Source organism: Pelecanus crispus, chromosome 11, assembly GCF_030463565.1.
Source record: "Pelecanus crispus isolate bPelCri1 chromosome 11, bPelCri1.pri, whole genome shotgun sequence".
Lineage (NCBI taxonomy): Eukaryota > Metazoa > Chordata > Aves > Pelecaniformes > Pelecanidae > Pelecanus > Pelecanus crispus.
Window position 1 is genome coordinate 25,707,459 of NC_134653.1, and position 26,958 is coordinate 25,734,416.

At 41.1% G+C, this 26,958-nt stretch overlaps 2 protein-coding genes across 4 annotated transcripts in view; one reads left to right on the forward strand and one right to left on the reverse strand.

Moving 5' to 3' along the window:
- Nucleotides 1-366, reverse strand: part of TAOK3 (TAO kinase 3) — a 101,915-nt gene extending 101,549 nt beyond the window's left edge. For both annotated transcript variants that reach the window (XM_075718766.1, XM_075718765.1), the window contains exon 1: nucleotides 316-366. The gene's annotated coding sequence lies outside the window, so the exon portion shown is untranslated. The remainder of the gene's footprint in view (nucleotides 1-315) is intronic.
- A 3,608-nt stretch (nucleotides 367-3,974) lies between these two features.
- The window catches only part of SUDS3 (SIN3A corepressor complex component SDS3), a 36,262-nt gene continuing 13,278 nt past the window's right edge, over nucleotides 3,975-26,958 (forward strand). Inside the window, exons 1-12 of one of the 2 annotated variants that reach the window (XM_075718776.1) lie at nucleotides 3,975-4,143; nucleotides 6,008-6,077; nucleotides 7,076-7,131; nucleotides 7,533-7,604; nucleotides 9,937-9,956; nucleotides 10,508-10,664; nucleotides 13,963-14,058; nucleotides 15,867-15,928; nucleotides 16,866-16,887; nucleotides 17,631-17,736; nucleotides 21,841-21,925; nucleotides 25,413-25,513. In XM_075718776.1, the coding sequence (XP_075574891.1) occupies nucleotides 3,975-4,143; nucleotides 6,008-6,077; nucleotides 7,076-7,131; nucleotides 7,533-7,604; nucleotides 9,937-9,956; nucleotides 10,508-10,664; nucleotides 13,963-14,058; nucleotides 15,867-15,928; nucleotides 16,866-16,887; nucleotides 17,631-17,736; nucleotides 21,841-21,925; nucleotides 25,413-25,511 (1,014 nt within the window). In that variant the 3' untranslated portion in view covers nucleotides 25,512-25,513. Of the gene's footprint in view, nucleotides 4,144-6,007; nucleotides 6,078-7,075; nucleotides 7,132-7,532; nucleotides 7,605-9,936; nucleotides 9,957-10,507; nucleotides 10,665-13,962; nucleotides 14,059-15,866; nucleotides 15,929-16,865; nucleotides 16,888-17,630; nucleotides 17,737-21,840; nucleotides 21,926-25,412; nucleotides 25,545-26,958 lie in introns of those variants that run through there. The other variant, XM_075718775.1, reaches the window with a different exon arrangement.

Consider the following 26,958-nt stretch of genomic DNA (forward strand, 5'->3'; position numbering starts at 1 on the left):
CGAAGCCCGGCGGCAGCCACCCCGGTCCCCGAACAGCTCTGGGTGAGTGGGCGGGCGGGCGGGCCCCGCCGCGGGCGCGCCCCGGGGGAGCTTCGCCGTGAGGAGCCCCCGGGACACCCAGCGCCCCCGGCCCGGCGGTGAGCGCCCCGCGCCGCCGGGGCAGCGAGAAAGTGCTTTTTAAGCCCCAAAACCGCTGCCCACCCCGGCGCTCCCCCCGCTCGCCGCCCCGGCGGGACCCGCCTGTCAGAGGCGAAGCCTCCGCGCGCGCCCCCTCAGCCGGTGCCCGCGGCCGCGGCTCCCACCCCCGCGCCTCACCTGGTGCCGGCCGGCGGCAGCGGGCCACGTCCGCGGCGCCCGGGAGGGAGATGGGAGGCGGGAAGGAGGGTGTCCGCCGGCCCGTCCCCGTCCCCGCCGCTTCCTGCCACGGCCCCGCCACCGCCCGAGGTGCGGCTCCCCTCGCCAGGCGCAGCCAATCGCGCGGCCGCTCGGCGATCGGCTCCACGGCCTGCCCGCCGTAGGTGGGAGGGCGGTACGCGGTGGGCATCGGCGCTCGGCTACCCAGCCCGGCGGCTCAGGCCAGGCAGCGGAGCGCCGCCGCCTCATCGATCGCAGCCCCTGAGGCATCGGCGCTCAATTCAGCCGCCTGCGCGGCCCCGCCGGGGGCGAAGGATCCGGGGCGCCCCGGGCCGGCGGCCGCCGTTAACGGCTGGGGCGGGACCGCCCCTCAGAACCGGGCAGGGCTCCTCAGGGCTACGGGTGGGCGATGTCGGGGCCCATAGCCGGCTCGGGTTGTGTGTGTGTGTGGGGGGGGAGGTCGGGGCCTGTAGCACCCTCAAGTCTGTGAGGGGCCGGACCTGTAGTAGCCTCAGGTGTGTGAGGGGGCGGTGTCGGGGCCCAGTAAAAAGGCAGCTCTGAGTCTTTCAGTACTTACTGTCAGGGTTGGGGGAGCCTTGATAACGGCGGTGTGTCCTGTGGCAGGTCACAGCAGGAAGCGATTCCTAGTAACCAAAAAGGAGAAGGCCTGACTTAACAGGGGTGTGCCGTAAGGAGGAAAGGCCTCAAAGGAGAGGAAGGAGCTTTAGCAGTGGTTAAGAGGTCTGGATTAGGAAGAGCTCAGAGCAGAGACAGGGCAAGGTGCTTTAATGCTGTTTCTGCCACACTTTGTGGTTCCCTATAGCTTCTGAATCTAGAAGCAAACACTCTTTATTGCTGTAGAGGCTCACAGTGGTTTATTCTTTGATAGTTTTATTACTTTTTTTGCTAAACAAAACTGAAGGAGCAGAGCTTTCTCTTCTGCTAGTACCTTATGCAAACTCATCCTACTAACTTGTTTCTGACAGCTATTCTCCTCCTGGGCTTTCTTCTAGGACCATCATCATATAGCCCTTTGAAACTAAAGGCACAGAAACTTGAAAGCCATGTGTTCCAGGCTAAGGGTGTTGGTATGCATTCTGTTCTTCAAAGGCCAAGGTACTATATTACAGGTTTTCTCATTCAATCATCTAATTCATACAATAAATGAGTTGCCATGATCTCTGTTTATAAGCTGAGCTTCATAACCTTTTTTTCTCTGTTTCTTAGAAATGGAAAGAAAAATTTAGTGAGTGTGAGTTCTGTGGCAGCTACTCTGTGAATAGCTGATGCTGACAAAGCAGGAGGCAGAAATCTTCGAACTGAGTGAATGTATATAAAACAATAAGTGAGTCATGATGAGAAAAACAGCTTTGATGAAAACATGAGCCAAGAACAATAGCTTGACAGAGAAGTTTAAACTTTCCCTGATAGCTCTTTGAGGTGTAGACAGTTAAGTTTCTGCATTTGTAAGGGAAACATGGCATTCCTTAAAGCTGAACCTCCTCCCTTGGGTTCCCACTGAATGCCTGAGAGATGACAGTAGAGGGTGTTTCCAGAAGGCTAATATTAAACATGAGGAATTAGTATGGAGGGAGCAACAGCAAGTGAGATTCCAGTTTTGACCACAGAATGAGCTAAAAAATTTTGCATCAGCAGCTGTATGTAGTTTCTTACTCATTGGCTGCACACAGCTCCTTCTGTTCAAAGGGTTCTGGTGTGCCCTCATATTAGTAAATGCACCTGCCCTTTGTGTGATGTGTGAAAGACAGGCTGCTCTTAAAGGACAAATCTGCTTCAGACAAACAGAAAGTGCTGAGGCAGTGTTAACACAGGATAAATTAACCTTGGAAGGGAAGCCTTGGTTCAGACACACTTCACACACACTTGCAACTAGTTTGCTATCCATAGCAGTACAAACCAGGCTTGCAGGAGAGCTGGTGGGCTAAATATGCGGACAGATGGAAGAGATGCAGACAGGAAATGGGGAAGAAAGGGCGACAACAGTGTTTATAGAGCTTTAAGGGGGCTCTGGTTCTGAGAAAGGACTTTAGCCAGTCCCATCTCTATTTTTAACTCTGCAACTGTATGACTTTGGGAAAGTTATTTGAACAATTCAAGCCAGGTGCATGTCTGCGGGGAGAGGACAAGCCCTTCGGCGCTGGGTGCAGCCATGGGCACCCAGTCAGCTCATGCGATGTGGCAGCTGCCGCCACACCCTTTCCTGTTTGCCCTGTGGCCACGGGCTGCCCTGCCAGCTACTGCTGCCCTGAGTAAGGAGAAAGGTAAAAGGATTGCTTTCCAAGATGCTGATAACCCCCAGCACCCGGCATTACTTGGCAGCGGAGGGGTGGCGAGCAGCTCTAGCGTTGCATCTCCCACGTGCCAAGCCAAATGCCCTCAAATGGGACATTGAACTCTGGGAACTGCTCTTGATAGCATTGACTCTTAGCTGTGTCTCAGCCTCATCTCCTGTAAAAGGTAATATTTACTTATGTAAAAAGATACTGGACATATTTTGCATGGGTGTTCCGAGTTAAAAATTGTCGGTCAGGGCAAACAGATCTTTGGGGTGAGCTACAGGAAAGCAAACTGCATATGCTGCATTATTACAGTTCTTTTCAGAACAAAGAGTGTGACCTGGCGCTCCCCGTGTCTGCCGAATGCCTGGTTCAGCGAGTTTGAAAAAGTGCTGCAGTGTTTTTGAGTTCAGTCCTCCTTTAGGTAAAACCTATTCTGTTTCCTTGCTCTTGGTGAGATGTTTATGGTATCTCAGTGAGTCAATAATATGTGCGTTTGAGGAATGCACCTCACAACCGTTAATGAGATATTAAATGTTAAATGAGATACTTAGCCTGAAATATCAACGGGAGGCATTTTCATACAGAGTGGGATCCTGTATTTAATGGTTCCTGCATGTCAGTCTCAGTGCAGGATCTAGATCTTGGTCCTTAATTTTTTAGCAATGCCTCATTAGGAGGATGACCTGTATCCGGCAGATGTGAGACATTCATAGTGGCTTTGGATGCTTGTTCTGTGCAAGCTGCCGTTTACTGGCATGAAGCAACTGCTTCACCTGGGTGAATGCGAGCTCACAGTACTGTGGTGGTGATTTGTTGAGAGCACAGAGGTACAAGGAAGTAATTTCTGTATTTAAAAAAAAAAAATAAAATTGGAAAGTAGTAGTGTGTCATAACAAGTCCATTTCCACCCCTGCAAGGTCCTGCTCCTCGCCTGGCCAGCAGTGGTGCGGCTGCGTGTCTCTGCCCTGCGATGCCGGCGTTTCATGGCAGATGGGGTCACCCTGGTGGCAAAAAGTGAGAATGCGGGTCTCTGGAGGTCCGGGCAAAGCCCCCTTCCCCCCCAAGCCCCCCTGAAGAGTAAAGCCTGACAGAGAGAGCCCGCAGCACGGACGAAGCGCGGTTTAAGCCTCGGCCCGCGCTGCCGGCGGGGCCGGGACTCGAACCCGCGGTCCCCGCCCGCCGAGGCGCGCCTTAGGTGCCCGCCGCCTTCGCCGGCGCGACGCTGCGGCCGCCCGGAAGCGGAAGTGGCGGCGCGGGTCCTGGCGCCGTTGCCGAGCGCCGGGCGGAGGCGCGGGCCCGCGGCGGCTGCGTCCCGTCGCTATGAGCGCGGCCGGGCTGGTGTCTGCCACGCCGCCGGCCCCCGCTCCGCCTGGGGCGCCCGCCGCCGCCGCCATGCCCCCCGGCCCCGAGTACTACGAGGAGGAGGAGCTGGAGAGCGCCGAGGAGGAGGACGGCGAGCGGAGCGCTCGGGCCCGCGACTCCGATGAGGGTTGGTAGCGTGGCGGGCTGGGCCGGAGCGGGGTGGAGAGGGGCTGGGGGGGCTTTGGTGCCCCGGGGGAGTGCGGGGGAGTGCGGCCGGGGCTCACGGGCGGGCAGCGGAGGCGCCTGCGGCTCTTGGGGGGGGCGGCGGGTTGAAGAGGGGGGCTGCGCCGGACGGGTGCGCTGGGGAGGCGGAGGAGAGTGGGGAAGAAAGGCTTGGGTCGGGTTTGGTGAAGAAGTGGTCTGGAGCAGCAAGAAAAAGCGAAGAAAAGAAGGGCCTGTTAGATTGCTGGGGTTCCCTGTGGCAGAGTAGAAAAGCGAAGCTGATGGAGAGGTGGAATTGAAGTGGTTTCCTAGGTGAAGAGGCAGTGAGAGAAGGGGAGGGCACTGAGGAGGTGGGATTGAGTGTCTGCGACAACAGGGTAAAAGTAGCGCAGAAATCTGGTGTGTGGAACTTGGTTATATTTTTGTGGTGTGAAGGGGAAAGGAGGCAGTTAAGGTAGAAGAAAGGGTGGACGGAAGTAAGGGGGTGCAAGAGGATGTTAGAGGAAAGAGGGATTTTGAGGAAGGACCAGGAAAGCAGTGGAGAAGAGGAAATGGAAGCCAAACCCAGAGTATTCTGGGGTGTAGGATTCATAAAATAACTTATAAGGTCATATAGGGGAGGTGAAGAATGACCCTTTGACAGTGCCTGTTGCTCTGTCAGTCAGAGTCCTCCATCACGTCTGGCACATTCCTGGATGAGGTGCCAGAGTCAAACCTGTAGATCCTTACAAAGGTGACAGCGTTACCGGTCAGCATGGGGCCCTCCATGGCTGCACACAAGTAAACTGAGTATGGAAGTCCTTTATGGTGACCTAGGCATCCAAGTATTTTTCTTTCAGTTAAAACTTTTTGTTTTATCTTTGCTGTGTTGAATTTTATCTTAATACGTGTAAGCTTAAAGTGTTTGTTCATAGTTTAAGAAAATCCCGGGAAAGGTTTGATTTAAGGGACTGGTGCCCCCCCCGTCCGTACGTAGGGAATGTAGCTGTAATTTAGGCTTTATGGCTGTACCCTGCCTACCACAACTCCAGCCTGGAGGCACTGACCTCTCCTTGGAGAGGAAAGGTAATTAATTCTTGGCTACCCTTGTCTTACAAATAGAAGCCTGAAAAGGCATAGCAGAAAGCTAGCAGTCTCGTACTGGTTTAATTTGTTTGTAGTTTATATTATCTATTCATAAAATTGGGGCTATCTTTATGGTAGTGCTGGTCTTTGTTATGTATAAATGTTGAAGTACTTCTGTGCAACACGTAGCTGAGAAGTCATGTTCAGATCACAGCAAGTAACTTTGTTATCTTTAGCAAGACCTTTGTGGTCAACCCTAACGGCATCTAGTCATAGTATTTTTGTTTTGGAGTATTTCAGGTCAAGATGCAGAATCAGTTACAGCTGTTTCAGCCATTGTCTTCCATACAGTATATTACATCATGGGCGAAACTATAAGAAGCAGCCTGTGAAGCGTTTTTCAGTCTTTAGACCGTTTCTGTCTCACCTTTATATATGTGAGTGTTAATTTAGAAGCTGTTGTCTTAAACTGGGAAGAAATTACCAGAGTAGCTGAAGCTGAAGTTGTTTAGACTTGCTGTAAGCTTCATTGCAAAACTACTAGAGGATTTACATAGGTTAACTTGCAGTTGCAGGAAAGAGGTGAGATGGTTCATTTCACTTCTGAATTCATCTCTCCAGAGGCCTATCTGGTTTTGTATTTGAGGTTAAATTGCCTGAGGTTTGGGGATTGCTTATTTCTGTCTTTTTTAAAAAATTTACTAATTTGGGGTTTTTTTTAAATACTACTTTAATTTTAACAAGTCATTCTTTACCTCATTTAGACACTGAGGATGCCAGTGAAACTGACCTGGCAAAACATGAGGAAGAGGACTTTGTAGAAATGAAAGAACAGTAAGTAATCCATTCTAATAAAAAGTAAGGTAATGTTCTGTTTATTTGGGGATTTTTGCATAAAACTTGGCAATGTTTTGGGCCAGGGTTAGCGTTTTTTAAGTGCCTAGCCCAATGTGATAGCTAATGAGTCCACATACTTGTATTGCTTCTCAGTCACTTTGTGTTCTATATGTATTAAAGAAACTAAGTGCTGCTACTGTTTTGAACAAAGAAACAGGTACAAGTTTCTAGGAGCAGCTGAGTTTTGTTGCAAATGAATCCCGCTGCAGACAGATCTTTCAAATAAAATAAAGGATCTACTTTACATAAGCCAAGCAAAAAGCAAGATGCCTATTAAAACCCCTTAAACAATAGAATGCTAGGCCTGTCCAAGTCAGCAGGCTTTTTGGAGACTTGAAATAGTTTCTCTTGATGTTTAGGTGTATTTGCAGTATTTTGTGTTCTTGCTTACTGGCAGAGACATGTCTTTATACAGGTCAGGAAGACTTGGCCTGTGTTAAACCACAGATATGTGAGAAAGGAAAAGCAAGTTTGCAACAGTGCCAGGAATAGACTTTGAGGTTTTTTATGATGTCAAGATCTACATGAGGAAATGCCTTCTGTTTTATAAGTAGGGAACTAGTACACAAATATTAAGAGTTGACAAAGTGGTAGTATGATTCTGTTGTAAAGTTTCTGGTGTCTGTAGATCTAAATGTCATTTTAGATTTTGACATTTAAAAAAAAATTTTTAAAAATCCTATTTTACCCTGAACTGTTCCCAAAATAATTGGTTTGGGTGCATTGTAAAACCAATGGGGTAGCAGGGTTTTTAGACAGAATGATAACCTTTCATTTCAATAATATTCTGGTAGTTGTTGCTTATTTGTTTCCTGAAGTTCTTCTGAAAAGTTTTTAATTCTGTGTAAACACGTGCAACCTACCTAAACAGATGGTGAAATAAATGATGTATGTTTGTTTTTCAAAGTAAAGTTGCATGCTCTCTATCTTTGCAGGATGTATCAGGACAAACTGGCATCTCTGAAGAGGCAATTACAACAATTGCAGGAAGGTAAGTTTTGAAGGGAATAGCTTTTTTTCCTAAACTATTTTCAGCACTTTTCGAAGGTCATAGAACGATGACCATTTTGAAAGATGTAAGCAGTATTCTTCACTGAATGGTGGCTCTCAGTCATGCTGCGTGCTGCTTAGTGAAAAATGTCAGCCACGTTCCATCCTTTTTCCCTCTAAACACTCACAGTTAAGCGTCTGTGTACCAAAGCATTTCTTAAAAAGAGCAGTCGGATTTCTGGAAAAATGGGGAACATGCTTATCAAAATAAGCAAACTACAACTGTAGTTTTCTGATTTCAGATATTAGTATTTGTATTTCAAGTGGTGTGTGGCTCCTTGGGAAAATTTAATACTTGGAAAAAATAAATTCTAGTGGGAATCCACAATTTATTTCAACTAGGTACTCTTCAGGAATATCAGAAAAGAATGAAAAAGTTGGACCAGCAGTACAAAGAAAGGATACGAAATGCAGGTAAGCTGAATTTCTAAGATGCTGCATGCAACTTGAATTAATAGGTTTTATAATACCTGAAGAAAAATAACGGTAACTCTGTCCTTTAAAGAAAAGGACCTTGCTGGAGCAAAGGGTTCTTCTGCTTCCGACAGTATAGTGTAGTTTTTTTTGAGTGCATGAAGCATGACAGGATCTGTCTTGATTTTATTGCACACACACCCCCCACCACCCCCTTCATCAGCATTGTTTGCTAACTGCTAACACCAATAAACAGCTTTAGTCTTCATTTGTGTGAAAAGGTGCTAGTAAAAAAAAAAAACCTGTTTTATTTTTATCTGGCACTGCGCCTGACCTCCAGTCTCCCACTTTCACTTGTTCTTTTGTGCAACTTGTCCGAAACCTTCAGGTGCACTGTTTCTTTCAGTTTGCAGGAATGGAAGGTTAGGACTACATGCTTTCCCAAAGATCTGTTTTGTGCCCTGGAACAATGAATACAGAGGGTTTGCTGCTGAAACTGTTCTGTATAGCTGTGACGCTGAATGGGCTGCCTGTACTTTGTGTTCTGGCGCTCTGTTTCAGGAGTGAAGGCCCAAGTTAATTTTTGAAGTGCCTAGCTCTCAGCCCTTCTGGGTAGCCTTTGTTGTGTTACTGCAGAGAAATGGCTTGGAAATCACATCCATTTGCCTGCCCCCCCTCTTTCTTGTTTGTTCTCTTTCCAGTAGGTTCTTGGATACTGAAGCAGGGCCTTTTATAGAAGCTATTATGTGGAAATAGGAAATGTAGCTGTTCTTCCTTTAGAAGAGTTGGATAAATCCTGTAATGCCTGGGCTGTTACTCTGGGAAATAGGACAGAGAGGCAGTGGCAGCTGTATGATGGCTAATGTACTCCAACCTTTGAGTAGTATAAATTGTATCTTTCTAAAAGTGCTTGGGATGGTAAAGCATTTGCTTGAGGAATTCAAGTGAATTGAACTACTTCTTGTTAACAGGAATCTGTCTTCTGAGATGAATTTCACGTACACTAGAGCTGCACTCTAGTAATACTGGGTTGTTTTGGTAAAATTAAGACGTAACTGCAAACTTGTATTTCTGGCTGGCAAAGACTAGTGCTGCAGCAACATATTTCTTCCACAGGAGGGCAGATGGTGATAACTTTCAATTTTATGATTAAAAAAAGAAATCCAAATGCCTAGTACTACAAGAAGAATGGTCTTTTATGTTTATACTTCCCATGTTGAGGGTTTTGTTTTCGGGGGGGGGGGGGGGTTGAGAATTCACAGATACTAAAGCAACAGTTTAGATTTACCTGTATTTGATTATGTAATACTGCTTCCATGCTCAATTGGTAGAGCCCTTTGCAAACAAAAGGGTTGATTTTTATTGGGCCATTATCATCTTTGGTTTCTATTTTGTTGGGGTTTTTTAATATTTTTTTTTTAAAGGCACAGTAGTACAGTGTTGCTACTGCAGTCTTCCTCGAGACATATTTGAAGCTTGTGATCTTTACAGAACTTTTTACTATTTCAGGTGTTGCCAAAGCTTAATATGCTGGTGAAATATGGTGACTTGAGGACTGATCAGGTGCCTTAGTTGGCTTTTCTTGCCACTAACTTGAGTAAAAACTTCATTTTGGGCATTATGTCCTCCAGGAAACACAAGAAGGGTCCCATCCTGCTTAATTTCAGTTGTTAGGAATTGCACAAACATCACTAGCAGGACTGCTTCACACCCAGAAATACATTTGCCTCATCCATAGGTCTGACTTGAACTAATCATTGCCATGTGTTAGAACCTAACCTTCAGTGATACATAACAATTTCCTTACTTTTTTTCTTGGGCATAAGCAGCCTGAAATCAGACACATGTGAGCTGAGTAGAGGAATCTTCTAACAGCTGCAGAATTATTTATGAAACAGTCATTGCTGAAATTCATGAAGATGGCTTAAACTTTGAATTTTTGCCAGCTATACATCCAGCTACGTGTTTCAAGCTTCTGTCTGTTTGCATCTACTATTAATTGATTGTAATTAAACTGGAAGAAAAATGGACTACATGCTTAGTACTGCTGGGAATAGTAGCTGAACTGAATAGCATGGAATACTGTTGTGTAAGCTTTGCAGATCTGCTTGAAAAATCTGTAAAAAACTTCAATTAATATATTTTTGTGGAATTTTTTCATAGTTACTGTATTTTCAGCGTAAAACTGCAAAGTGAGAGTAGAGTTGGGCTGAGTATGTACACTATTTAGTTCACTGCCTCTCTTGGCTGCAATATTCAATGTCTTAAAATGTTAGGGAATTCATTTTGTGTATCTTTGAAGATAATAAATTAAGTCTTTCTTCTCTTTCAGAACTGTTCCTCCAGCTGGAAGTAAGTACTCTTAATTTATCAAAATATGTATTAACTAGATGGAAGAGGTATAAGCCTCCTGTTTCATCAAGTAGTACTTGTGCTTGTTTTCCCAGAAGGCTTAAAGAAATTTTCTTCCTCTAGCTAGCATTATTACAGCCTACTTGGTATTACTTCAAGTAACTTCTGGACTTTGTCATTAAAATAGAATTAAAAGAAATATTTGCTCTTGGGCTGCTGTATGCTGGCTGTGTATTTGGCTTGTTTAAAAAGCTTGTTTAAGGTGGTAAGTGATGGTTCTGTTTATAAATCTGAAGAGCTCTCTGCTAGAGACTTGATATGGTATGCAACATTAAAATGTTTTTTAAAACTAATTAATTCTTTTGCCAATATACTACTGCTTACTTAGTCACGCACATGGTTTTCTGTTGATTAGAATATTGATAATCTTTAGAACTGGCTACAGTTTTGAACTGAAAAGCTAATCAATACAGCAGTTGAAAGAAGCTGTTGTGGTATCATTGAGTCATTGGTTCCTTAGTTAACCTTTTTGTTCTTTTGGTTTGCATTAGACAGATCAGGTGGAAAAAAATTATGTCAAGGAAAAGAAGGCAGCAGCAAAGGAGTTTGAAGATAAGAAAATTGAGCTTAAGGAAAATTTGATTGCAGAGTTGGAAGAGAAAAAGAAGATGATTGAGAATGAAAAGCTAACCATGGAATTAACAGGAGGTAAAAACAAGATAGGCATCTGTCATTTCTCTTATCCACTCTGCTACTGCTTAGGAAAAAAGAGATAAAGGTAGCAATGCTGGTTTATACAGACAGCTAGTGTGAAGGCTTTAAAGCTTTCCAAACGCCAACAGATGTAGAACACAAATTGGTGGTCTTTTAACGGAGAAAGCAGTTCGTAATAAAATTCAGTGACCTGAATTACCAACAGGTGAATCGAAATAGTGCCAGTGAAGCAGCAGAGTGGATAGGCTTTCTTATATGTAGGGAAAGGGGCTTCTTTAGTTCCTGTGATCTGGCAATAAAGCTATTGAGATATGCCACAATATTGACCTAACCGGCAGTGCCGAGTTGTAAACTGTGTCATTTTTTTTCTCCAGTAATAGGTGGTCAAGCAGTTGAAGAAAGGCAAACAATAAATGTTGAAATAGTCTACTTAAAGCCAGAAAAATAGATTTGTGAGCTACGTTTGTGTCCAGACTCTAGAAAATGGACATTAAACGGACAGACTTCTTTCATAAGACCAGTTGTTACCCTTGGTGCCTTGGCGGTGCTCTTTGCAGTAATTGACACAGTGGAGCTAAGTAGAGGGGTAACTAGCCTCCTCCGCAAATTGTGTTGCTGTGATACTGAACCAAAAGTCTGATTTGATTCTCATCTTAAGAGCAATTCCCTCACTTGGTGGACAGGTGATGTTGATTGCTGAGGCCTGTGCACGAGTTACACCTTTTGAATCTTTTCTTGCATAGTACCTACAGAAGTTATGTAAGCTAATCATTTAATTAGTGTTCAGAAGTGAGAATTAAAACCTGTTTGGACATATTCAGGAGTGCTCTTGGCTTTGTACAAACTGTTAAGGCTAATCTGGTCTGGAAAACAGCTTGAGCTATGCTGTTTCCCTGACCTCTTTTTTTTAATTATGAAGTCTAGTCTGATCTTACAGACTGTGCCTTAGCCTTAACTTTTCTATTGTTATCCTATACCTGTTTCTGTCCACTACTAAGTTGGGATACAGTACTAATCTTGTAAGCAGATTCTCATTAGTGGATCAGGATCTGACGAGATCTTAACCTTTAGAAATCTGCATATCAGTGTTCTAGGAGTCTGAAGGAATCCAAGTTCTCTTATCAGTGGGACAGCTGTTAACATCAGGATTTGGATTTGCAGTGTTAAAGGGAGAGTGAAGAAGGGTAAAAAGAAGTATTTAGTAGTCTGATTTGGGGACCAGATTAATCCTCTTCAGGGAAATGTGTTCCCCTATTGTTGTGTGTCCTGAAGAGATGAGCTGTTTCATCAAATACAACTCTAGGAAAAGGCATATAAGTAACTGTGGAGAAGAGATCCATTCTGTGTGTGTTAGCCCTCCCTTATCTCCTTCCTTCCAGACTAGCAGAAATGCAGTGTTGATTTCTTTAGAAGTAATGGGTTTTGTTGTGAACATGTGGTGGAGGCTAAGAAATAAGAATACTGGAACTGATGTGGACTCGATGGTTTTTAAAACCTATAGAAGTTCAGTGTATACAAGGATGCAAGGTAGCAACCTGATGAATAGGCTGGTCTGTGAGTGTTGGAGTTTCATTAGGTCGCAATAGTTGCCTCCTGTTCTGGAGCATTGTATAGTGTGGTTCTTAACTACTAAGCCTCATGCAAGACTGTGTTTCAGGTTAAAACTGTTGGTGCTTTAGCAGCTCTTCAAAACTTTATTAAGTTTGCGTGAATCTCTCAAGAATCTTAGTTCTTCAAATGTTTAACAGTAGTAAGACTCTCAACTCTGGGTTTGTTTTTTTTTTTTTCCCAAACACTTGTTTGGTGCTGATTTTCAGCTGACTTGTCACAATTTTAAGATACAGGATGCTAAGATAAAGAGAAGAAAATTGATCTCTCTGCCTTATTCACATTTTAAGCAACATAGATAACTCTGTGACAACTCATTTGAAACTAATTTTTAAAAAGGAGAAAAAGCCTTCTCAACTTGGCTGCATATCGCCTCGAGTAAGTGCTTCAAAGCCCTCTTCTGAGGCTCTTGTAAATCAGTCTTAATAAATGTAAAGAATGGCTTACATTCAACACAGTAAGTCACATTTTTAGTGTCTGCAGGGCTATTAATGTTCAGTGTTTTTCAAATTCAGCTTTGAATCCTAGAGACAAGGTTGCCTTTGGCATACACTCAGTGGGTGGCACTCCCCCCCCCCCCCCCCCCCCCCCCCCCAAGCTTTTGTCATAATATTTGTTCCCTTGATGTGCAGCATGGTCATCCTTATTCACCCTTGAGATAAGGAGAAAAGTAATTTGGTGTATTTTGAACATGCATAGCTGCTCAAGGTTTTAGCATCTAGAGGGAGCCAAAGAGGCTTCATAGACTTAAGTGCTGCCTAGGATGTGATTCAGGTGTACTTAAAGATGAGCAAATAATTCTCAGCACATAGAGAGATGAGGTGATGTGTTTAGCATTTAAGAGGTGGTCTCTTGGTTGCCAATTCAAGATATCTTCATAAATTAAGGAATGATTTGTGAGAGTTTAAGTAGTTCAGTTAAGACTACCTGTAGACATTTGGACAAACTGTAATTTCAGGTAATTACTTGGTGATGAGACTTGTGTTTCAATTTTAAATGGATTTTTAATTTTTCCCCAGTGCACATGCTATAATTTATTTCCTGTCAACTGCTGCTCTGCATGTTATTAATTAGGTTCATTTCATTAATCATAATTTGAAACATTTTTAGGTAATCTGAATTTAAATAATATTTGTGTTTAAAATTACTCCAGCAGACTTGTATCAGTCTTGAATGCAGTAAGTATCTGTATACCTTTGACAAAGCTATCCTTCCAGCTTGAAGACAAGAAAAAGAGAGCAATTGATTTGTAGCTGATGTTTTACATGCTATTAACTAGTTTTGTTAGCAAAGAACTGCATGACCTTTGCCTTTTAAATGATCTGTTCGAAAGCAGATAGCATTAGCATTAAAGAAATTTGCCCTGAATCCTTGCAGCATCATTGTGCTTGTTATCTATACCTGAAGGAGCTGTAAAATGCCCCCAAACCAACTGTGCTGCTTCCAGCCAATGAAAGCTGTAACCATGGCATCACAAAGGCTGTTACTGAACAGTGACCTAGTGTGAAAGAACTGTATTCACTGTCAGCAGTTCCACCTTGGATGCTGGAAGCTATCCCCGAAAAAATCCAATTTTCTGTATGAAAGGGGAAAGATTGTTTTCCTTGCGCCCTGTGTAGAAAGCTGCTGCTGCTTACTCCTTTCCCTCTAGTCTTACCAGCTCTCCAACTTCATTACTCTACAGATTCAATGGAAGTGAAGCCTATTATGACAAGGAAACTGAGACGACGACCAAATGATCCAGTTCCTATCCCAGACAAGAGGAGGAAACCTGCCCCTGATATCCTTTTACAGAGTCCTTGGAGGACTATTGTATTTGAGGCCAGCGTGCTACCTGTATCTGTGTTGTTTTGTACAGGAAGGAAAATGAAGTGAGGTGCTAGGATCAGGTCTTAATCTAGGAAATACTGAAGTACAATTTGTCATGTATAATGTGTGATAAACTAATATAACACAACCGGTCTTTGGAGATCCCTCAGTATCCTAACTTAAACTTCACGGTGTTGTGAGATAACTTTTTTTTTTTTTTTGGTTGGTGAGAATAGTTTGAATTCTTCAGGCAATATTTTTCACAAAGGAAAAACTTTAAAAGAACTTTACATATAAATGCTGAGGTAATTGATTCCATAGATAGTAAATGGCTTTTTACATGAGCCAAAGCTTTTCTCATTTCAAGATGTGACAAAACATTTGCCAGAAAGACAATATTTGTCATATCAAACTAGTTTTTCCATTTCTGATAAAGGCTTCAGATCTCTAATCCAGAGAGATGCATAGCAAAAGCAAAGAGTGCTAGATTTGTTCTTTGAATTAAAAGAAAAATCCATCTTGTTTGTATATATCATGAGAGAGAAAAACATATATATATATAATCCTTCTGTTCTGCCTTGCTGCACGTTTCTTATAATTAAAATATTCCTTTGCTTCTGGAAATACGTTTTCAGCTCCTCTGTGATGATAGGCACTTTTTCTATTTGTATATTAAATTCACCTGGAAAGGAAGGCAATGATATTTGCTTTGCAGAGGCTTATTATTAGATTCCAAACTTGTACAGCTTAAATCAGATTAAAAAACCTTACCTTACGACTTCCGAGTGACTCACATTTTCTCAAGGCAATATCAAATCTTGAACTTATGGAGTTCATGTGGGATGGTCATAAGCATCTTCAGTTTTAATTAACCTCTTTCTGGTTGGAGATTCTGTTCACTCTTTCAGGAAAAAAATCTATTTATTAGTGCCCCTATCTCATCCAAAATAAATGAGTTTCATAGTGAGCATGACCTACTAATTGAACATGATACAGCAGCCACAGTATGAAACTGTCTGCCTTTCCTCATTGTGTAGGGGATTAAAGTCCATCAGAACCAAAATCCTTAAAATGCAGCCTAGCAATTCTTAACTTTAGCTTAATACTTGAAATACTTGTGACTTAACAACTGTTTTGAAGAAACACTGTGCATTAAAGCTGGAGAGGGGGCACACTGCTTTGGGTATTCTTTTCCTTCTGTGTACTTAGGTTTTTCTTGTGTTGAAATGACAGAGGAACAGTACAAAAGGGAAGTGGGAAGGTGCGGTTGTGAAACTGTGCAAAATGATAGCGGAGATTTTTTTGTGGGGCTTTCCCCTCTTCTCTCTCTCTCTCTATTCCTGCTTACTGAGTTGCAAAATAATGAGTTTCTTTTCCTCGGTTTGGGTGGGATTTGGCTTTGTTGTACAAAATCTGAAGGGAGTCTGTTGTGTTTCAGCTCCCTGATTGTTCTCTACAGAAACACAAGATGAAAAACACTGAAAACGCTAGTGCTTGTTGCCTCCATGAAGTAAATGTCAATGCAGTAAAGGTTTTTCATTGATGATTATGTCTGAATAAATTAAAATGATTTTGCACTGTTTGCTGCTAAATGTGAGTCTCTGTGAAGATGAACTTGTATTAATTTATATGACAAAAAAAGCTCAAGTATGACGCTTATTAAAATCTTACGCAACTTTACAGAAACCTTTTGACTAAGTTTAGTCAAGTGAAATGCCACTGACCTTTAATTTTTAGCCTTGATTGTCAAGAGCTTATGGGAACCTTAATTCTGGATACCTCAGCTGAATTATTTGTTGACTGATGAGCAAATAATGGAGGACCTGAGAACACTGAATAAGGTAGGGATTATTGCTTGATTTGTGTTTCTTTCTCTTTAAGAGAAAGCTAATGCTTTCCCCTGAAGAGAACAGAGTGCTCTGTTTTATGTTCTGTTTTGAGATGTGGGACTGTTTCATCCCAGTAGGCTTTCTGAAGTAACACAATAAAAGATTCAGCAAGATGTTACCTCCTCCCTTTTATTTTAGTAGGTTTAATTAACCTAATTAAAATGACTGTCATCTAAAAATGTTACCTTTTGTCTGAACCAAGTGATGAGCTATCTTAAGGAGTTTCTTTCTTCCTCCACATGGCTGAACAGATGTTAACGCATCTTTCTGTGAGATCACAGGCTGCCTGTTTTAGGCCTTTGTGTGGGGTGGGGTGGTTTAGAGTGGGTTGGTTTTTTTTTTTTTTTTTCCCCTCCCCACTGTCCTGATACTTCAGCAAACTGGATAGGGTGCAGTGTGTACATTTATAGTTTTTCTAGATTTGAGGAACCTGTTGCTTTCTGACTAAACACTTCAAGGCTTATCTAATTTCTTGTAACAGAGGCTGCTCAGTAAGGCCTTTGAGGATGGTAGTTGAGCATGTTTTTTGTGCCAGCTGTTGAGGTGTCTGTAATGATTTATCTCCTGTATTTCATGTACCCTGAGAAATGTTGGATCATGTTCAAAAATACACTGTGTTAGATGGATTTGCTTTTGACTTGTTTTAGTGGATTATGTGAATGCTCTGAAGTTCAGTTTGTAGACCTTTTGTATCGTGATACTGATTCTCTACACCTCTGGCTGTTTATAGCACGCTGTTCTGGTTATGTGTTATGCCACTTAACAGTACATTTAAAAAAAAAAAAATTCCATACCAGAGTATGGAAAGTAAGACTGTCTGAAATTATTACTGGAGAATTCTATGGCTCGTGTCAGATCTCTAATGCTTCTTTGCTCTTTTTCCATGTAGCTTAAATCACCCAAGAGACCAGGTAAGTTAACAGTTGCATTGGAACTTGTTCGCAGACATGCTGTTTTGAACAGAGAATTATGTTGTAGACATTTTCACTGTACAATTGCTGATTGTGTAATTTGACTGTATAATTGTTTTGACTGTGTAATTGCTGTTCTTTGTGTAGCTACTGTGGCGAATGGGTGCTGTGTGCAGTTTCTTCATCTGTTCTGAAGTTTCAGGGATGGGAAGGGAGGCGTATGCATCTTTGGCTGAAACATTTGGGCATGGGATTATGTAACTGTGTAAAGAGGTTTTTCCATTATATTCAGATGCATCTGGGCAGCTTGCCTGCTTGTCAGGTAGATGGAGGGATTGAGAACTTACAGCTTTATGCCTTCAGCTCTCTGGATGTATCTGTACACTTTATTTTAAGACAGAGTGGTACTAACTTGCCTAAGTAATTCTGACCCTATTTAACAACTTTACTATAGATTAGAATTAAAAGAAAAACAAGGACATATTGTCTATCACCTACCTATCAACATTTTTTTTTAGATAAATGTTATATTTCAGTGAATATTATAATTTATATACTCAAGGCAGCGATTGAATTATTCGTCCCAGTAGCAAATATTTTTCTGATGGAAAGTTGAGTTTGTGGCTTTCTGTGCTTATTATTTCTGCTTTATATGACCTTATTAACTGTAATTCTTCAGTCAGATGTGCTACAGTGTGGTGGACACATGCTGGTCTTAAACACAGTCTCTCTCCTGTTCTCAGCCTCTCCCTCCTCTCCCGAGCACCTTCCAGCTACACCAGCAGAGTCTCCAGCACAGCGGTTTGAAGCCCGGATAGAAGATGGAAAACTCTACTATGATAAGAGATGGTAAGTCCTGGTAAATTTCTGTTTTAATCGGTCTGAGCCTTGTGTAGTGAGGAGACAAAGACTACAGAGAGAAATTGCTTTGATAAAAGAATTTGATGACAAAATGTTTTTGGGCAGAGGTTAGCCACTTCCTCCAAGGGCTAATCATTGCAACTTCAGTAAATCAGAAGTGATAATGGAGTGTTTGGACTTCATAGACTTTCAGGAGTAACTACTGGCTTGAATAAAAGGAGACTTAGATCTTTTCCATGGAGTCGGTATTGCACACTGTGACACTTGAGAAACATTTTTGTCAAACCTAATGTTAAAAAAGAGAGCCACTAGCATACGCAGTGTGATGTAGCTATAAAGTCGGTCAGCTAGGAAGCGGATACTCTGATTGCCGGCACAGTGCTGTTGGCAGTATTCACAGTCCTGGTGTTCAGTTTTGTCGAACACTAGCCCATCGTTCCACAAGGTGGCAGAAGAAATGTTGTGCACCAGATGAGCAGAATGAAAAATGTTTCTAATAAATCCAAATAACCTTTAAAGATCAAACCCACATGGGAGAAACAACTTCAGAATTGCTGATTGGATTTAGCTCTTAAGTTTTATGGGCATGTAGCTGTGCAAGCCTCACAAAACGCAAGGAAAATATTAAATTTTGCAGAGAAATCTTAGCAGGTCTTAAACTTAATCTGAGACATGCAAAGCTGGATAATCAAGGGGACAATCTAGTACTCCTTGAGCAGAAAGCAATTTGCAAGCCGTATGCTTATTTGTAGTCTAGTTTGCTCTGGTGGCTCAAAATAACAAGTGACGAGGTTGTAATTTTATCATGGAAAATGATAGGTGTGAAGCTTGTTTTCTACACAACAGCCATCTTGCACGGTTGATCAGTTTTTCCTTCTGCTAGTCTTCTAACAGTGAAGTTTCATTGGGGGTTCAGTGTATACAGCTCTGATAAAAGCTGCTGCCTGGAGCTTAAACTTCTGTGAACCATGAAGCAGACATGAACTGAACAGGCTACTTGTCACTTCACAAATTCATGAAGGTTTTTTTGGTTTGGTTTTTTTTTTTTGTGTAAAGTGACTATCCTCTAGGATATATTTGGATGAAGAACCTGTTCTTCAGAATTTTTAAGCATGTGGACTGTGAAGTGTTGCATAAGTTTTTTTTAAAAAAAAAAAAAAAAAAAAAGATGGAATCTGGAGTAATCTGTCAGTAAATCTCTCATCTCCCAAACTTAAATCTGGGAGAGCTTCATTGAGCCCAGATGAAACTCTCGAAAGCATCAGCTCTGTCTGAAAGGCATCTAGTTGGGGCATAAACCGTTAACAGATATTTTCATCTTGCTGAATTCAATTGTCATGGGGGTCTTACTGTCAGGAATTCCAGCTGTTGCCTTTCCTGTCTTCCTTCTTCTTACGCTGTTTTAACATAAGTATTTTACAATTTTTGGCTGTAATAATCCTGCTTAGATTTTTTGATTGATACTAATAGTACTTGTGCAAAGTAGCTAGTATTTTAAAATAATGAAGTAACTCTTCATAGTGGGAGGGTAATTTTTTCTAAGGTGTATTAAGGCTGTAGCTGCTGGCATGCACCAGAAATAATAAAATTGACAGCTCACGAGTGACTACTTTCTCTGTTTCCTGACAGCAGCTGTGAAGGACCATTATCTCAAAATAGTGAATGTTTAAGGCCAGTAATGGACTCCCTAAGGTCTTGCAGAGACATTTCACAAACTTATTTCCAAAGTGGAGACCTTGTATAGGGAGTTTCAGATGCATGTGGAATTCGACTTCAGTTTTTTAACCTCAGTCAATTCATTCCATGCCGCCCCCTGTCAGATCCTAAAATACAGTTCACTGTAAAACAACCGTCTTTTTGCTTTTAGCGTTGTCTGCATACAATAATGCAGAGTGATTTCTTTCAATCTTCTGATGGAGATGCGGTTGAAAATCTTGGCCTTTCAGCAAAATATTTTGTAGTAGAAAGTGAAATTATTTCTGCTTGCCTCACTTGTCAGTATTGTGGTGTATTTTACCTACTGCAAAAGCAAGAGATGTTTGGCACTTTTGGTCTCTTGAAAGCCAATTTAAATTCCATTGCATTTTTCATCTGAAGTATTTTCCTCAGTTCTACCCCTCTTTTCCCCTGTGTGGGTATGTAAACTCCATGAAAGGCTGAGACATGGACATGTAACTGAGATGTACCGGGCTACTGTGCCTTCAGCTGACCTGTCTCCCTGCGTGCGGGGAGCATGAGACAGTTCAGACAACTCTTCAGTGAAAAAGTGCTGAACTAACTTGTTACCTTGCCTTTTCTGTGTGCAGTTAACATAGATTTACTGATGGACAGTAACTTCATGTGTGTCATTAGCTTTGGAGTTCACTGATAATCAAAAAATGGAAGAAACACCTTTGAGTGGAAGAATTATTTCATTATCTGTGCAGGCACAAACACCACTTGAGAACTGTCATTTGCAGTGGTATCTTCTGCACACGGAAGCTTGTGCACCGATTGTATCAAGATCATCAATTCTCTTGCTTAAGCAGTCACAGCATGGCATGGTAGGACACTGCTGGACTGAGATTTTTATGTCTTATCTTAGTGAGGTCTGGTTTGTAGTAGCTTATACTGTTTTCTTTGTATCAATTAATGGTCATCTGAGCTCAGTAAACAGATTTTTGGCTCAGATCATTGCTGCTATTACATTGCTCTGAATCCACTGACATCCTTTCTGTTAAAATGAGGGAGAAAGAGTAATGGTTGGGCACAAGTGTCTAAAGGTTGCAGAATTTGAGGGTTTTTTTTATTACCTCACCCAGCCTGTTGGTAATTAGTATGTTTGGAAAGCTGATACTATCGTTCTTGTTAATGGCGAGCAGTGTGAAAGTTCTGAGTACATGAGCCAGTAGGAAGAGATTATGGAATAAACTATTGGAAGACTTCCATATTTACAGTATGGTTATTGTAGAAATAACTAAAGATTATGCAAATCCATGCATTTTGACAAATGGCTGTCAGCCAATCAGACTGCTGGGAGTTGCATACTGAGTAGTTGCTGAGGGAATCTCTGTGCAGTGATTCTGCAACTTGGATTGGCCAGTTAAACATGAAGCACATGATTAGGGTAAAGGTGGAAATATAGTTATGCTTTTATAACTACAAAGCATGTTGGTGCTCTCTTGATTAAGATTATTTACTTACAAATAATCTGTTTCAGTATAATTAGTTCTGTCTACAGAACTCTCCTAGGCAGGATAAACAGAAACTGGGGAGTCTTGTCTAGCACACTTTGCAGCATTTACCAGAAACATGGTCTGCAAAGAAGGCAAGACCATGAAATCAAGCAATTCAGAGTTAGTGCATTTTGTATAAAACAAAGTAAAAACTTCAAAATTCATAAGAAAAATATATACTGTGACTAAAATATGATCTAAAAGGGGGGGAAAAATGGATATGCTTAGACATAGCCTCCTTATGGCAGGTATATACTATACAGCTTCTTACAGAGTAGTTACCCATCATTTGGGGTATTTTCACAGAATAAGACAGTATTAGAAATTTGAGGTCTCTGTTTAAACAATACATAGACTGCACTGATTGAGTACAGTTCACTTTTGTTGGTGGTGGTGCACTAATAATTTTGTATTGGGAATGTGAGTAACTTTTTGGTATCTGTGATTTTCTCTGTCACATTTTATCAGGCATAATATGGAGTAGCCTTCTAAAATCTATCCTGTGTCTGAAATGTGAAAGGCTAGTTTGATTAACTCTTGAAACATGGGCTTATTGTCAGTCGGTGTTCTCCTATCTTGTGGCTTGGTGCTCTTCCCCTCTTTCAGATGTGAAATCTGCGTACAGAATTGAATGTGAATTGAGAGCAAGCTTCATGCATTCTGAAGCATCATTTAAATGCAAAGTTGTGTCTGTGTAGAATCAGACCACCCGCTATATTGGTGAAGATGGGGAGAGTAGTGTGGAAAGAAAGACAGACTTCATATTTACTCTATCCAAATGACTGTAGAATCCTAGTTTTATCAATCTTGCTACTGTTTCTTTTCTCAGTCTTTGGACAGCAAATGGTTTCATGTGTTTCTTTTTTAATTTTTGCAGGTACCACAAGAGCCAGGCTATTTACCTGGAATCCAAAGAGAACACTAAGATCAGCTGTGTGATCAGTTCTGTGGGCGCCAATGAGGTAGTGGGCTGCTTTGTTTTTCGTGGGGGTGGGGAAAGCCATGGGTCAGTGTAGGCAGGCAGATGGCTGTCTAGTAAGGACTAAGAGAAGATCAGTATTACTTTCAGAAAATATGTGCTTGTTTGGTGTCTAAAGAAGCTGAATCCAAGATAAAACTGAGTTGAGAGATCTCTTCTTGAGATAGATCTGAGGTGGGAAGAGACTTACTGTGTTCCTAAAGAATGATCCTACATTTTGCAAGTAGTAGTTTGGCAGGCAGGAAAAATGAGGAGAACCGACATGTTACATCTCACTGGCACTACATTCCTAAGTTCTGTTTCCATTATTTCAAGAACATACATACAGTTATTATTAATGCAAAATGTAAAAAAACAAACAAACAAAAAAACCCCAACCACCCACTGGGAATCCAGAAGAGGATGAGGAAAAATTTTTGTCACCAAATTTAGTTGCTATAAGGGGAGAAAATTCTTCCTGCTAGCCTGAGTACATGTGTTGTGAAGTAAGATGGCAGCATTCATCACCTACTTGGGAGATAGGGCAGGTGAGTCATTTGTCTGAAGCAATTTCCTTGTGGCTAATGATTAAGGCTTAGAGAAGCAGGTGAAGAGAGGTGTGTGCCTAAGATTGATGTGAATCTTGCTGCAAAATAAACTTAGTGCTTGAGCAGTGCATCAGTTGGGCAAAGGGAGCAGTTTATTCTTTGCTTGCAGATTCCAGACACTTCAAGGAAAGAAATGACAGACTTGAATGCACTTCTCTTCAATCAGCCAATAAAGTAACTTTAATTTGTTTTGGCAGCTAAGGGAAAATATTTTATTTTCAACAAAATGAGTTGCATATGGGATATGCTTTGTATCACAACTGTTCTCCTTGCAGTAACAGTTGTTACGCTCAACAGTTGGTTATTTAGATAAAGAAGTAGTAGTAGTGTGCTAACGGCTGCGTTAAAAATATAGTACTGCTAATTTGATTAAAGTTACTACTGTTAACTTAAAACATTGAAACTCAATCTTTTGGGGAGCATCTTACCTGAAACCTGAAGGAAATGCAATCCGTTAATTACAATGGTATGAATTCCACTTTACAGTGAGACAATAGGTTTTGTTTTAGTTTTGTGGGGGTTTTTTGAGAGGCTGGGGAGGAGGCATGGCAGTTGTTTGCCCTGTGATGGTTCATTGCAACAGTATAAAGCCAAGGGAGATAAATACTTAACAGAATACTGAAATGAGAAGGTGTTCTCTTAGGAGTACAATGTGTACGTCTAGGATTTCATCACACATTCAAAAGCATGGTTGCCAAACTATGATCTTACTGGGTCCTGCTTGAATGTAGAAGCTAGAAGGCAGACCTGGATTTGAGGTCTCTAATTGTAGGCTCAAGGCAAAAGTTGATAGCATTTCTAAATTGTAGGCTCGAGGCAAAAGTTGATAGCATTTCTAAAGGAAGTCAAGTTGTTCAAAGGAACTTGACCAAAAATATTTGCACGGAGTGTCTTCCCACCAGCATTTCCATTAATGCTCAAAGTGAAAAGACTTAACTAAGAAACATCAGAGATATTATGGCATACAGTTGCCTTCTTGTAGTTGTGGAAAGGAAGTAGTTAACAGTGTATCAGAGGCATCTTTGTTCATACGAAGGTCTAAATCAGTTTTCTTAAACTGAATTTGAATTTTGTAATTGGCTGTGGGCCTCTCGAACACAGAGTCTGAGCTATGATGATCCCCCTTGAAAAAACAAACTAAACCTATCTTTCCAGGCCCGAATTCTTGAAAACTTGGTGATGTGTTTAGATCTAAATGGAATATATTTCTATTACTTCTGATGTGATTTCCTTGGAAACTGTGAATCAAATACTGCATAGGTGGAAATCATTGGCCAGGTGCATGGAACCAATTCAGTCATTTGCCTTTTGACAACAATAAACTCTTCAGTACATGCAGGAAAGTTGGGGTTTTTCTGTTTTGTTTTTATTCCCATGAGTTTATTCAGCAATCTCAGTTTGGTAGTTAAAAACAGGAGGAAGCTTGTTTTTCTTCTGCAGTCTAGGAATAAAAGAAATTCAGAGATGGATTTGGTTGTTTCTATTCACAATCTTCTTTAGAATTAAGAGATGTTATCTTCTGATTGCAAAATATATTGTATGTCTAAAACATCAGTTTTAAGTTCAGAATATGTCTTGATGCTTTTATTTGTCTGAACTCTGTGGCACATTTTAGTGTTAATAAGTCATTTAACTGTTGTGGTCACTTAAAACTGAATTTTAATTTTCCTCCAAATGGAACTTAACAAAGCGGTTAAGTTTAGCAAAATAAATACACCATTCCATCATATTGTGATAGAATGTAAAACTGTGCATATTTGCTGTTCTGTACAGTTGCTCAGAGTTTGTAGAGTTAAGAATTCTTTTGATTACTAAAATACACCAAATTCTTGGAAATGTTGCAGTGGAGAGATGATTATCAATGAAGGTGGATTCTAATTTCTCCAGAGAAATGACTGCAGTACAAATGCAGGCAAATACTTATTTTATATTGAGGGCTTCTGCTAGTGAAGTAAATTTATAATTAAAATAATAGAGTTAAATCAATCCATTGTACCAGGCCTGTAGTTAATATGGTATCTAAAAAAAAAAAAAAAGTTTTTGCATAAATTGCATGCCAACACTAACTTTATAGTCCTTTGCAGTAGGCGATATTGGACTTGTGTCCTAAAATACTCTAGTACTAAGAGCTGGATAACTCTTATTTTCCATGCATTTATTTAAATATGTTCACATGCATTAGAATGATAAAATGCAGGAGTTTTGCTCAGATTTGATTTTTAAAGTACAGGTATTTGAGTCTAAACTTCTTGAAAGTGATTTTTATTTTTTAAAAATTCTGAGTGGCTGCCTCCATGGAAGCAATCTGTCCTTTGAAACATACTGTATATCAGCAAGTTATGTGAATTCTTCCATGCAGGTCTTTTAAAGAAGAGGCCCTTTTATCTTCAGATACAATTTATTTAATACATTGTGAGAAATGCTTCACTGAACAAAATCAGAATAAATTTTTCATTTGACTAATAGTTACTTGTCTGGGCAAATCCCAGGATAGATAATTTTATGATCTGTGGATCTAGAGAGACTTATTGTTGATTAGGTAAAGCTTAATGCTAGAGTTCTGTTGCGAACTGTAGCAGAAGGAAACTTGCTTTCCTGATGATGCTTGGAAAGAGTAATTTTTCTTGATGACTGTTTTGAGCAGGAAGTTAGGGTGGTAAAGTTAGAAACCTTATTTCGTTTTCTACTCAGGTTGCAAATGCTTAATGTGGGGAGGGAGAAAGGCTTAAGCTAAATCATCTGTCTACACTGAATAACAGAGATGTTCAGATCCGGCAATAAGAACACGTGGACTTACTTTAAGTCCATGTATTGCTTACTGTGGGTTTTCCCTTTTTCCCCCCAATATATCTCCCTGCCCCTTTCTCTTTTTCTTTCATGCAGATCTGGGTGAGGAAAACCAGTGACAGCACAAAGATGAGAATCTATCTGGGACAGCTGCAGCGAGGTGTTTTTGTGATTCGTCGGCGATCAGCTGCATGACTGTATGCTCTTCCTTGGTCCTTTTTTTTTTTTTTTTTTAAATCCATAGACAAACCTCTAATGGGGAATGGCAGTCTGTTCACTCATCTTAGCAGCAGAGAACACTGTCATGACCTCTTATGAGACAGTTTGTGGCTGGCCACATAATCCCCAGTAGTCCTTAAATCTTTAGTGATACCCAAGCACTGCCCTGGACTATTTCTGGATTTTCCATCAAGCTTCTGTATGCTTTCTTTATATTTTGGGTGACTGTTTAAGAAGACTGCATCATACTTTTTTCATCATTGTTTCATGGTGCATAAATGAGACTTCTATGTTGAAAACAACGTAACATTTATGTTTTGAATCAGACCAATGGAAGAAGCTTTGCTTGTCAAGACCTGAGGTTATTCGTTCTTTTTGGTTTTGTTTTCCTGCAAGGCTTGGGATGTTGGGCAAAAGGAGATTAATCTTGCCAGCTTTCAGCTGCAGCTGAGAGATGTGTCCATAATACCTGGTATACGACATCAGCTTTATTGGATGAACTGTTTGAAGACTTGAGCAATGAGGCTTTTTTTTTTAGGAAAGCGTGAACAGCTTAGAAACTACTGAAAATCCAGTTGATTTTAATGTAGTTAAGCAGTCACATGTGGTTAATCAAAAGCTTCTGTTTCTCTTCACATTAAAAAACCCTTCAATGAACAAGCAAAGAGTGTATCTATTTGCTGAAGTTGTTTCCTGAAATAGGTGGACGAGTATAAACCAAAGGATTAATTAACTGGACTTCGTAGATAGCAAGACTATATGAACTACATGTATGAGTATAAGCACTCATACATGTAGAGAGACAAAAGGTAAATTTCACTTTCTGTACTGATGCTTAGAGTAACAGTCATACTGGAATCCAAACAGAAGATCCTGGATTTGTTGCGTCTTCCAAAGAAGCCTACTGAGTAGAAAGCGGCATTGACGTGCTTTTAGTGTATAGCTGAAACCTTCATTCTCTAAAATGTCAGGCAAAGGTTTCTCTTTGAAGGGTATTTTAATTATTGGAGATAACACTGGGTTTCTACACCTGCCCTCCAATGGCACAAGTGAAAATGCTCAAGTGATGATATTAATATACTCCCAAGATGATTAAAGCTCTGACTCTGGCATTCCTTTATTATTCCCAGTCTTTTGTTGATGGCTGAAACCACCAATACCATGTGTGAATGCATTGGCATGAACTACACAGTGCACTGGCAATGCTGTCAGATCTTTGCCTTCTGTGCAAAAGAATTTTGTGCTCCTTTTGATTCCTGGACAAAAAGTTGTAATTTCTGCCTTTATCAATATCTGTCACTTTGAGGGATCCTTTGGTTTGCTTTTGAACTGCCTTCTTGTTCAGCATCAGTCTAGCCTTGCTTTCATATCTGGATAAATGGAGGATTTTAAATGACTGTTTCCATTTCTTTTACTTACTGCA